The 12,885-nt window shown below is 44.9% G+C and overlaps 1 protein-coding gene across 2 annotated transcripts in view; it reads left to right on the plus strand.

Moving 5' to 3' along the window:
* Nucleotides 1-438: 438 nt before the first annotated feature.
* Nucleotides 439-12,885, plus strand: part of MYBPC2 (myosin binding protein C2) — a 75,272-nt gene continuing 62,825 nt past the window's right edge. Inside the window, exon 1 of one of the 2 annotated variants that reach the window (XM_084808304.1) lies at nucleotides 439-879. In XM_084808304.1, the coding sequence (XP_084664430.1) occupies nucleotides 723-879 (157 nt within the window). In that variant the 5' untranslated portion in view covers nucleotides 439-722. The remainder of the gene's footprint in view (nucleotides 880-12,885) is intronic. The other variant, XM_084808303.1, reaches the window with a different exon arrangement.

Raw genomic sequence — 12,885 nt, forward strand, 5'->3', positions numbered from 1 at the left:
ATTCATGCTTACTTCTTGAGCAGCCCTCCCCAACTGGTGCCCCCTGGATGTGTTGGACTACAGTTCCCAGCATTCCTGACTATTGGCCATGCTGGCTGATGGGAATCGAAGTCCAAAACAACTAGAGGGCACCAGGTTGGGGAAGGCTGTTCTAGAGGCCTGAGAACCATTTCCTCATGGGCAGATTCCGTAATGTGAAAGTGGGGGTCAGGGGTGAGGAAAGCCATTTGTGGGGATCATCATCTTTGCCCTCCTCATTATTGCTTCAGTGTGTGTGCGTGCGGAGGCAAATGCTCAGATGAGGGGAATTTAGACAAGGTGGTCTGAGACCCCCCCCCCACCTTCTTCTCCACCTAGGAGTGGAGCCAGAGCATGTCTGGTGATGGGGCCTGGAGTGGGGGTAGAGACTTTCAATTCTGGCAGGCCTGAGGTGGGGGAGCTCTTGTTTTTTTTAAATGAGTCTCGAGGAGCCCAGTTGTGTGTGTGGGGGGGAGGGGTCTGGGAAGGAAGCCCCCCCAATCTCTTAACCTGAAGTGTAAAGCTAAAGATGCTGCGAAAACCATAGCTGTTGTGAGCGGAGGGGTGGCATGGCATCCTGAAGTGTTGGCAACTCCCCCAAAGTATCTAGGGATGGGTACCTTGGGTAGGGGATTCCAGGCAACAGTGTGCAAGAAAATGGTGGGGCCCTGTGAGGCTCCCCTTGGTGTTAAACAGCACACTGCATGCCTCACTTTCTGCCAAGGATTATTGGGCTTGACTGCATCTTGTGGCAAAAGATGCGCGGAGCCTGTCATTTGCTGTCAACAGAAGGCCTCATGGGACTTTTCTTGGCCTGTTTTCCCTCTCTCTGTCAGCTGGCACCTCTCCTCCTTCTCCAAGGTAAGGTTTTTTTTTCTTGGGAAGTGAAGGAGACTGGCAGGGAGGATGTGGAATATCTGGTGGAGTGTGTGCTTGTGTGTGTTTCGAGACCATTTTGAGTTTGGTCCAGGCTGAAGGTGCACTGTGTCAAACTCAAAATGGGGTTGATTAAGCAACTGAACGGGTTACTTTTTTTTTTTTAACCAACCCCCTGATCCCACATTTTGAATACTTGGCATATATCTAAAAGGAAATCTATCCATCACCTAGCATGGTCAAACTGGTATGTGTGTTTTCCTGGCTAATCCCTTCTCAGGGCCTGTTTCAGTATCCATGGGCCCTGGGCTTGTAGTGGGCTTTCCCCCTTCCAGTGGCCACCTGCACAAGCACTAAGCATGGGTGGTTCCCTCCCATTTTCATTTCCATTTCCACCTCCTCCTCCTTGGTGCTGCTGATTCACAGGCCTACCATTCACACATGTTTTGCCACCTAGAGTTAGGGTGGCCACTTGTGAATCTCCAAAAAAAGAGGACAAGCATCACCAAAAAAGAGGATGAAAGAGAACACCAATTTGCATAAAATGTGCATATGCTAATTTATATGTGTAGATGCAAATTTAGAAATAATGATTATAATTTAAATAGAAATACAGTAGATCTCACCATAGTGTGTAAGACTGAGACCTGGGCCTAATCTACATAGGTGATTTAGTGCAGAGCGAAAGCACAACAGGTTTGTTCATGACACATGACACTGTCACCACTCTGCAGCAACCCCGCAGCAACCCCACAGCTTTCCCTTGAAAATAGCGCATTTTTGCAACGTCGTTTTGCTGCATCTTTTTGCCTTAAATGCGGCTCCTCCAGGGTTCAGCTGCAGTGTGCCCCATTTCCCCAAATTAAATACTGCATCCTGGGCATGCCTGGGGTGTGATCTGGCTGTGACCTGGCCAAGGGCTGGGGCTGTCCCCCCCTTCCTTTTTTCCCGCCATTGGGAGTAGCACATTTTTTGGACACAGTCTTCTTTTCTCACCAGTTAGCACTATTTTGCAGTAGTGCTATTTCGCAGTAGTGTGGTTTCACTCTCTCACTATGCAGTTGTGTGCTTTGGATAAAGGGCACTTCTCTGCTGTTTATTTTTATTTTGCACTATTTCGCAATAGCTTTGTTTTGGTGTGTCAGGGCAGTTTAGAGCTCATTATCTTTACCTGGCTGCTACTTCGCAGTTGCTTACTTTAATTTCAGGGGTATAAGAAGTTTTCCTGCCACACCTTGGCTGCCTGTTTACAGTGGCCGTAGCAGTCACTCAGTCATTTCTGTGAAGAAAGGAGGCTGACAGGAAGAGGTGGTGGTTATACACTTGTACTGGATGGGATCACAAATTCAGGAATGTAGGAAAATTTCTGGAGAAAAGGCACTCCTGCTTGATTGGGAATTGTGATTTCACAGTATTGCTGCTTCGTAGTCCTGCAATCACACAATAGTGCAATAACCCATTAGCACGATACTCATAATGGACTTGTACTGGGTAGTAACTCTGTTACAAAGACCAAGGGTGCTGATTGTTGTTGTTCAGTCGTTCAGTCGTGTCCGACTCTTCGTGACCCCATGGACCATAGCACGCCAGGCCTTCCTGTCCTGCGCTCTCTCCCAGAGTGTGCTCAAGTTCATATTCATTGCATCGCTGATGCTATCTAGCCATCTCATCCTCTGTCGTCCCCTTCTCCTTTTGCCTTCAGTCTTTCCCAGCATCAGGGTCTTTTCCAGAGAGTTTTCTCTTCGCATTAGGTGGCCAAAATATTTGAGCTTCAGCTTCAGTATCTGTCCTTCCAATGAGCAGTCAGGGTTGATTTCCTTTAGAATGGACTGATTTGACCTCCTTGCAGTCTACGGGACTCGTAAGAGTCTACTCCAGCACCACAGTTCGAAAGCATCAATTCTTCGGCGCTCAGCCTTCATTATAGTCCAGCTCTCACAGCCATACATTACTACTGGGAAAACCATAGCTTTGATTAGATGGACCTTTGTCGGCAAGGTGATGTCTCTGCTTCTTACTATGCTGTCTAGGTTTGCCATAGCTTTCCTCCCAAGGAGCAAGCATCTTTTAATTTCATGGCTACAGTCACCGTCTGCGGTGATCTTGGAGCCCAAGAAAGTAAAATCTGTCACTGCTTCCATTTCTTCCCCTTCTATATGCCAGGAAGTGATGGGGCCAGATGCCATGATCTTAGTTTTTTTCATGCCGAGTTTCAAACCAGCTTTTGCACTCTCCTCTTTCACCCTCAACAAGAGGCTCTTTAGATCCTCTTCGCTTTCTGCCATTAGGGTGGTATTGTCTGCGTATCTGAGGTTGTTGATAATTCTCCCGGCAATCTTAATTCCGACCTGTGATTCATCCAACCCGGCGTTTCTCATGATGTACTCTGCATATAAGTTAAATAAGCAAGGTGACAATATGCAGCCTTGTCGTACTCCTTTCCCAATTTTGAACCACTCGGTTGTTCCATGTCTGGTTTTTACTGTTGCTTCTTGACCCTCGTACAGGTTTCTCAGGAGACAGGTAAGGTGGTCTGGTACTCCCATCACTTTAAGAATTTGCCAGAGTTTGTTGTGATCCACACAAAGGCTTTAGCGTAGTCAATGAAGCAGAAATAGAAATAGAAATACAAGGCAGTGATCCATGAAGGGGGAAGGGTGCTGATGGACCAAAGCAATTTCATGAAAATCCAGATATAACCAGGAAGCGCTTCTCATACCGTTTCCATTTGGATTGGGCCCAGGTGACCTGTGTGCCTTGCTCAGTCTGCTGTCCAGTTGCTGCTGGTGGGCAACTTTAAGGCTCAGCTCTTCCTTCTGATTGTTCTTTATTTTTAAACCGGACTTGGACTGGACAGCCCTTCAGATAGAGGACACCTTCAAAATAGAGGACAGTCAAATTGAGGACTGTTTTCTGTAAAAAAAGGACATCTGGTTACCCTACCAGTGGTGAAACAAGAAATACTGTCCCACTTTGGAGTGATACAACTTTTAGTGGAAAAAAGTGGAATTGCATCACCAAAAAAGAGGGCACTAATTTGCATGTACAAATTTATAGGTAAAGTTGCAAATTTAGAAATAACTATAATTCAAATAGAAATACGAGACATCTCACCATAGCGAAGAAGACTGTGACCAGGTGACTGTGACCAGGTGACCTGCTGTGTTCAGGTGTTGTTGATGGACAACTTCAGAGCCCCTCATTACTCTCCCTTCTCACAGCTCTTGATGGTGAAACTGGACTGGGACTGGAGAACCCTTCATATAGTTCTATGTAAAGTAGGGCACATAGCCACCAGTAAGTCAGCAGAAATCAGATGCATTTTGCCACAGGCAGAGCTCTCTTTCAGCCAACCTGGCAGACTAGTCTCAACCATTCAGGTAGCCTCACAGGGAACAGGAAAATGCCCATTAGATACAGGCTCACTGGCAGGAAGAAATGGAAACTGAAGTTCTGTAAAATATAGCCAGGAGACCAAGCACCTCCTGAATTCTATGGGGCAATGAGCTAGAATAAGGAGGAAGGTCCTGCTCTCCTTAGAAGCATAGGTGAGCAGAAGGTAGATCTGGATCTGCTGTTAGATTTCCAGGTGATTTCCAGTAGATTGGTAAGGATTTCTGACTCCCAATTATTTAACAACAGCAGCAACAAAATTACACCCACACCCTGCTCTAAATTACTACTGAAACATAGACAGCTTGGGACAGTCAGGAGTGGATTTTGTGGTGGAAAGACTGGGAGCACCATTCCATTCTGGCACTCAGAATTCCTGGATTTATAAGATGAGTAGATCACGGGGTTCTAGTAAAAAAGCAAAAGAGATCCTGCAAGCCGGAAGTCTGCCTGCCACTGCTTTAAAGCACTGCTTCTCCAGGATCTGGCTACTTATGGGGGTGTGGGGTGTGGACAATTGCAGGGGAAGAGGTGGGTTCTGCTCCTGGTCATTGCCATTCAGGTATCTTCGCTCGCAGGAGGAAGCCCCCAAGCTTCCAGGACCCATGTCCCCCTTCATGCTGCTGTCTCTCCTGGGGAGCTATGCAAAGCATCCTGGGGCCGGTCCGAGCACTGCAGGTTCTGGCAGAGCTCGGGCAACAGCTGGAGCCCTCTGTCGCTCATCTCCCTGCTCTGTTGGCCCAGGGGGGGGTGGGTTATTATTGATTGCTGGCTGTGATGGCTCAGCACTCTGCACCTGGCTATATTAGGGGTCAGACAGGCTGGGAGAAAGGAGAGTGCTGGTGGCTTTATTGGGATGTGTGGAGTGTGGACTCAGCGCATAGTGGGAATGGATGAAACAGAGACAGCGTCATGCAAGAGGGTTTGCTTTCTAAAACAAGAGGTGCTGGGGCTCAAGTCTGCCTGGATTTCCTCTCCATCAGATCAATAAAAAAAACTGCAACATTTAAATATAAAATATCGCACACACATACACACAATACAACAATAGAGCACAACTAGGTATCAGAAACCAAGATAACTTCCTCCCCCCCTCCCTCAATGGTAAGAGCCAACAATATATTGGTTTGGATCCAGATTTAGTCATCCTGAGAGCAGACCCATTGAAATCAGTGGGATTTAAATTAGTCATAACTAACTGAAGTCCCGTTGAATTCAATGGGGCTGCTCTACAGTATGTATGACTAAATCTGGATCTGCCCTGGTGAAAATATACTTATAAAATAAATCTCTCTCCCCCCTTTTCCAAAGTATGTCCATAAACTGTTTATTCTCAAAATATGCCACCAGTTCCTGTTTCTGTTGCCAGCATTGAGGTAATACCACTCATGGATAAGTTCAGTGGAGATCAAATGGAAAGTGTCACATTAGGTAAGGCTACCACTTGATTCAATAAACCTTAGTATGAGTTTTGGTTGATTAATCAATGGCTTAATCTGCATAAATTTGCGTAAGGGAAACAATAATTCTAAAGAGAAAAGCTTTCTTTTATTTAAACGACTGTTGTCTCTCACACAGGAGAAATGTCTCTTTTCATCTTCAGTTTTTATACGTACTACTTGTACTGCAATTAATATTTGTTTTAATGTTAATAGAATACATTTTAAATGAATCCATTTTAATACTTGTATTTAATACTTGTATTACTCTTTTTTTAAAGTAAAAATCTGCCTGATTAATCAGAGGCACCTCTAGTCAGGGCTGGCCCACAACATTTTGCTGCCTGAGGCAGAGCAGCAAATGCCCCCCTCCCCCCCACTAAAGGCCAACCAAGTTATTTTGGTAACTGAAGCAGAAAATCCCACAAGGGCCTTTCTTCGTCCTTGGCAATAAAACGATGACATTAATAAATTAATAACAACTTGCTGAACTTTCATGACACTAAAAGTCTGTTGCCTGGGGTGGCTGCCTCACTCTAAGACACCTGCAGTGGCCCCCCTCCCTCAGTGTCTCTACCTTCTCACTGCCATTGTCACCAGCTGCTGTTGCTCCTCATCCTCTTTCTCATAATTGCTACCACTTTGTTACTTGTGAGGCAGACAGCCAGGGAGCAAGGAGGCTGTGACATCTACTGCTCCTTCTTACCACCACCATTGTCTGGGTCAGAGCGAGAGGCAGGTGAACAAGCAGGTTGCAAAGGTGAAGAGGAGAATCAACTCCAGGGGGCTCTTGTCAGTGGGCCTCTGCTGGAATGTGGTCCGTTGGCAGGTACATGACCATGCCTACCCTTGATGCCGGCCCTGAAAAGATTCTTGTGGCACCTTAAAATATAACACATTTATTAAGCTTTCATGAAATGGATTCTAGTCCACAAAAGGTTGTGCCATCATATTCTTGCCTGGTTCACACGTAACAAGAAACCACCATAGATTAATTTCCCCACTGGGCTTCTCGTCATGGCAGCGGCTGCCATTTTGAATATTTGAGCCATGGTGGGGGTGCACTGTAGCTTGCTGTTATGTGTGAACCTGGCAAGGGTGGGTTGTTGGGGTGGTAGACAAGTCACCCAGAACACATGGGCTGTTTTAGGGTTGCACGTGCCTTATCAATCACCCGAATAACCCACCCTCTCCAGATTCGTATTTAAGGGCTCAAATATTCAAAATGGTGGTGACCACTGCAACAAGAAGCCCCACAGGGAAATTCAGCCATGGTGGCTTCTCATTATGTGTGAACCAAGTCAATGTGTTAAGTCTTTAAGGTGTCACAAGACTCCTTGTTGTTTTCATTAAATTTTGCAACCCAAATCTTAACTCATTTGGCTGGCTGTAGTTGAAGCTGATTTTGCATTCTGTGGCCTGAGTAGGGAGCATTGCAAAATAGCGAGAAAAAAATAGAAAAAAAAGGAGGCCAGGTAGTTGCCTTGGGATCAAATTCCTCTTGGGTTGAGATTCCATCATTCCCCTGTGATTGATATCTGGAGTCAAACATAGCTCAGTTCAAATGCTGATTCAGAAACATTTAAGAGCCAAGCAACTGGGGCTCACCCTTAGCTTTAGTCTTAAAATATGGAATAACTTTTTTAAAAGAGTGGTGGGTTCTTACTTTTTTCACCAAGGAATCAAAGAGCTAACTGGAGCTAACAAGTTTCCCATTACCAGTGCAATTTATTTCATGCTTGGTTAAAAAGTTGTGATTATGAATAGACCTTTTGCTTGGAAAAATGAAGCTCTGAGAAAGTGGCTGCTTTTGCATTGGCACTGGTTAGGATGGGATTGGATGTTTGCCAATTCTCATTGTTGTTGTCTGGATGAATGTGAGACTACTTGATGATTTCTGATGTGGAGGGTTACTCTGTATGGATGTAAGATCTCTTTCTCCCATTTAATGTTATTGGTTGTTTTTATGCTGTGAGGTTAAAAAAATGTGTATGGCAATTCTATGGTTTGCTTGTCATTTTAATGTCTGTGCTTGTTATCTCAGGACAAAAATAAGTGAATTAACAATTACATTTGCAAATAAACTCTCTTGTTACTTCACTTTGCCTGGGTTTGACTCTCTAGGTCAGGGGTGTTGAGCCTAAGGCCTGCAGGCCAAACCCTAGGGTCCCAATCTGGCCTTCTGGGGTTCTCCAGATGGCCACATCCTCTTCCCCTGGCCCCCTTTTCACCTCTCTGAGAGCCAGTGGAAAAGTTTCCTTCCTTTTGTGCAGTTTTTCCCCATTCTAAAAGGTTGCAATGCTTATTCTGAGGCTTGGTTACTGACAATAAGAGCTGTATGCTAAAATATGCTAGTATTTTGGTATGTTGGCCCTGCCCTTTTTGCCTTTGGCCCCACCCACAACTGGAAAGTGGGCTCTGAGAGCTCCAAAATTGAATTCTGCTCTCAGGCTGAAAGAGATTTGGCACCCTTAGAGTACAAGTCAGGGGTGGGCAACTTGTCGCCTTCTAGACATTGTTGGATTCCAACTTCCATTTGCCCTCACCATTCACTATGGTGGCCTAGGCTGATGGCAGTTGCAGTCCAAGAATATCTGTAGGGCCACAAGTTGCTCACTCTGTTCTAGGACAACTTAAGCCATATACAGATGGTATACTGGTGTGACATTCTTAAAGCTGTGCAGGGCCTATTATTCCAGTTTTTGTGAACTGCCAGACAGCTTCGGGTATTTAGCATTATGGAAATGTAATAAATAAATAAATGCCCCTGCTAAAGCTGCTTTTCAAATAACAGTTAATTTTAAGAAAACAGAACTACAAAAACCCTGAAGTGGTTTCAAAATGCATTAACTTAAATAGGACATGGCTTGCAGTTGTTGCTACGCTGTTCCCAACAGATCGGGGATACAAGGCAAGCATAACTGTTTTTTATTGGATAAACATAGGTTGATCTGAGAGTAGTATGCATGCTTTTGAGTTTCACAGGTCTACTCATCAGGCTTAATGAAAGCAGATGTACCTGAAAGTTCTATGAAACCTAAGAACTGGCCTATACCAATCTCGGTTGATCCAATAAGAGAAGTAATTTTACATCCTGTGTACGATATATTAAGTATTAACTAGTGCAATCTTATATACGTGTATTCAGAAGTAAGTCCCACTGAATTCAGTGGGGCTTGCTCCTGGGTAAGTGTGAATAGGGTTGCAGCCAACATTGGACTGTGTACTAGATGCTTAGTAAAAAAAAAAGAAGGGGGAAAAAATAAAAAAATATACGAACAAAAAGTTGCTTCTCTAGAGCAGGGGCAGGGAACATGTGGCCCTTCAGATGTTGTTGGACTGCAACTCCCATCAGCCCTAGCTAGGATAGCCTATAATGAGGGATGATCTGAGCTGTAGTCCAACAGCATCTGGAGGACCACATGTTCCCCATCGCTGCTCTAGAACATCTACTAGGGATGCTGGAGAAATTCGAGATGGACTAAAATGAGCTCAGATTTCTAAGAATCTGCTGCGGAGCAACCCCCGCAGGCTGCACAGAGTCTGTGGACTTTCGGATGTTTTTTTACTTTCCTGAAATTTATGCATATTTATTCATAGGAAATTATGCGAGTTTCTGCTGAGCAAAAGTTGAATGGAATGGGGGACAATACGCTAAATGTTATGTCTAAGGTAAATTATGTAAATTGTTACGAAACCTCTTACATAATTATTTGCATATTTTCCCTCATGCCGAATTTTTTTTTTAATCCATCTGTGAGCGGATGACGGAACAAAAGGTGCCTGACAATCCGCGAAACACAGATGGAGCGGATTTTACACAGTCTGTACATCCTTAACTGAAACACAGTATTTTTTCCCCTTTGGTTCCATCCCACAACCATGATTGCTCTACCTTACTATCCTGCTTCCTGGGTCCACTCCCTTAAATCTCCAGTAGCACCCACAGTTTCACCAGGCTCAGCTCTAACAGATGCATGCTCTTCTTCTAAACTTTATGTGGATTTGGGGGAGCAAACCTAAAGCCTCCCTATTTCCTCCCCCAAATGCACACATCCCACTGTTCCTTCTTCCTCCTTCTATAGGTGGTAATTAGGGCCCTTGCTCTGGATTAACACCCCCAGCAGACAGATTTACACGTAACGGGTGTGGGAAGCTGGAGAACAGCCCAAGGTCTGGAAAGCACTTCAGGACAGCATGTGCCCAAGAGGTGGGGCAGGGCGTGAATTGCGGCTTGGAGAGCATCCACGCAGGGGAAGGGTAGTGCTATATGCCAGTAGATGGGCCCCACTGTGTGGATGCTATTCAGTTCAAAGGTCAGATCTGATGTCTGGAAGTCCTAAACACTGTCGCTTGCACACCTCGCTTCACTCACAATGTTTCATTGCAGTCTGGAAGGATTTTTCTGCACCATTATTGTTGTTGTTCAGTCGTTAAGTTGTGTCCGACTGTTCATGACCCCATGGACCATAGCACGCCAGGCTTTCCTGTCCTCTGCTCTCTCCCAGAGCATGCTCAAGTTCATATTCATTGCATTGGTGATGCTATCTAGCCATCTCATCCTCTGCCGTCCCCTTCTCCTTTTGCCTTCAGTCTTTCCCAGCATCAGGGTCTTTTTCAGTGAGTTTTCTCTTCGCATTAGGTGGCCAAAATATTTGAGCTTCAGCTTCAGTATCTGTCCTTCCAATGAGCACTCAGGGTTGATTTCCTTTAGGATGGACTGATTTGACTTCCTTGCAGTCCAGGGGACTCGTAAGAGTCTTCTCCAGCACCACAATTTGAAGGCATCAATTCTTCGGCGCTCAGCCTTCATTATAGTCCAGCTCTCACAGCCATACCTTACTACTGGGAAAACCATAGCTTTGATTAGACGGACCTTTGTCGGCAAGGTGATGTCTCTGTTTCTTACTATGCTGTCTAGGTTTGCCATAGCTTTCCTCCCAAGGAGCAAGCATCTTTTAATTTCATGGCTACAGTCACCGTCTGCGGTGATCTTGGAGCCCAAGAAAATAAACTCTGTCACTGCTTCCATTTCTTCCCCTTCTATATGCCAGGAAGTGATGGGGCCAGATGCCATGATCTTCGTTTTTTTAATGTTGATTTTCAAACCAGCTTTTGCACTCTCCTCTTTCACCCTCAACAAGAGGCTCTTTTGATCCTCTTTGCTTTCTGTCATTAGGGTGGTATCGTCTGCGTATCTGAGGTTGTTGATAATTCCCCCAGCAATCTTAATTCCGACCTGTGATTCATCCAACCCCGCGTTTCTCATGATGTACTCTGCATATAAGTTAAATAAGCAGGGCGACAATATGCAGCCTTGTCGTACTCCTTTCCCAATTTTGAACCACTCGGTTGTTCCATGTCTGGTTCTTACTGTTGCTTCTTGACACCTCGTACAGGTTTCTCAGGAGACAGGTAAGGTGGTCTGGTACTCCCATCTCTTTAAGAATTTGCCACAGTTTGTTGTGATCCACACAATCAAAGGCTTTAGCGTAGTCAATGAAGCAGAAATAGACATTTTTCTGGAATTCTCTTGCTTTCTCCATGATCCAGCGAATGTTGGCGATTTGATCTCTAGTTCCTCTGCCTCTTTGGAACCCAGCTTGTACTTCCGGTAGTTCTCGGTTCACATGCTGCTGAAGCCTAGCTTGTAGGATTTTGAGCATCACCTTGCTGGCATGTGAAATGAGCACAATTGTACGGTAGTTTGAACACTCTTTGGCGTTGCCCTTCTTTGGAATTGGAATGTAAACTGACCTTTTCCAGTCTTGTGGCCACTGTTGAGTGTTCCATATTTGTTGGCATATTGAGTGCAGCCCTTTAACAGCATCATCTTTTAGGATTTTAAATAGCTCAGCTGGAATACTGTCATCTCCGCTAGCTTTGTTGTTAGTAATGCTTCCTAAGGCCCACTTGACTTCACTCTCTAGGATGTCCGGCTCAAGTTCAGTGACCGCACTATCATGGCTATCAGGGACATTCAGATCTTTCCTGTATAGTTCTTCTGTGTATTCTTTCCACCTCTTCTTAATCTCATCTGCTTCTGTTAGGTCCCTGCCTTCGTTGTCCTTTATCATGCCTGTCTTTGCACAAAACATTCCCTTGAGATCTCAGATTTTCTTGAAGAGATCTCTAGCCTTTCCCATTCTATTCCTTTCCTCGATTTCTTTGCATTGTTCGTTTAAGAAGGCCTTCTTGTCTCTCCTTGCTATTCTCTGGAACTCTGCATTCAGTTGGATGTATCTTCCCCTCGCTTCCCTTCTTTCGTGAGCTACTTGTAAAGCCTCATCAGATAGCCACTTTGCTTTCTTGCATTTCTTTTTCTTTGGGATGGATTTCATTGCTGCCTCCTGAACAATGTTACGGACCTCCGTCCATAGTTCCTCAGGCACTCTGTCTGTCAGGTCTAATCCCTGAAATCTATTCCTCACCTCCACTGTATATTCATAAGGGATATGATTTAGGTCATACCTGAATGGTTTAGTGGTTTTCCCTACGTTCTTCAATTTAAGCTGAAATTTTGCAAGAAGCAGCTCATGATCTGAGCCACAGTCAGCTCCAGGTCTTGTTTTTACTGACTGTATAGAGCTTCTCCATCTTTGGCTGCAAAGGACGTAATCAATCTGATTTCGATATTGACCATCTGGTGATGTCCATGTGCAGAGTTGCCTCTTGTGCTGTTGGAAAAGAGTGTTTGCTATGATCAGCGTGTTCTCTTGGCAAAACTCTATTAGCCTTTGTCCTGCTTCATTTTGTACACCAAGGCCATGCTTGCCTGTTATCCCAGTGATTTCTTGACTTCCTACTTTAGCATTCCAATCCCCTATGATGAAGAGGACATCTTTTTTTGGTGTTAGTTCTAGAAGGTGTTGTAGGTCTTCATAGAACCGATCAACCCCAGCTTCTTCGGCCTCAGTGGTTGGGGCATAGACTTGAATTACTGTGATGTTGAATGGTTTGCCTTGGATTCGTACTGAGATCATTCTATCATTTTTGAGATTGTACCCCAGTACTGCTTTTCCCACCCTTTTATTGGCTATGAGTGCTACTCCATTTCTTCTAAGGGATTCTTGCCCACAGTAGTAGATATAATGGTTACCTGAATTAGGTTAGCGTTTTGTGTGATGCTGCTCCAACTGGCCCCTTCCTAACCGCAGTT

Source organism: Heloderma suspectum, chromosome 6, assembly GCF_057233095.1.
Source record: "Heloderma suspectum isolate Gila_16-S chromosome 6, 16-S_ref, whole genome shotgun sequence".
In the NCBI taxonomy this organism is placed as follows: Eukaryota; Metazoa; Chordata; class Lepidosauria; order Squamata; family Helodermatidae; genus Heloderma; species Heloderma suspectum.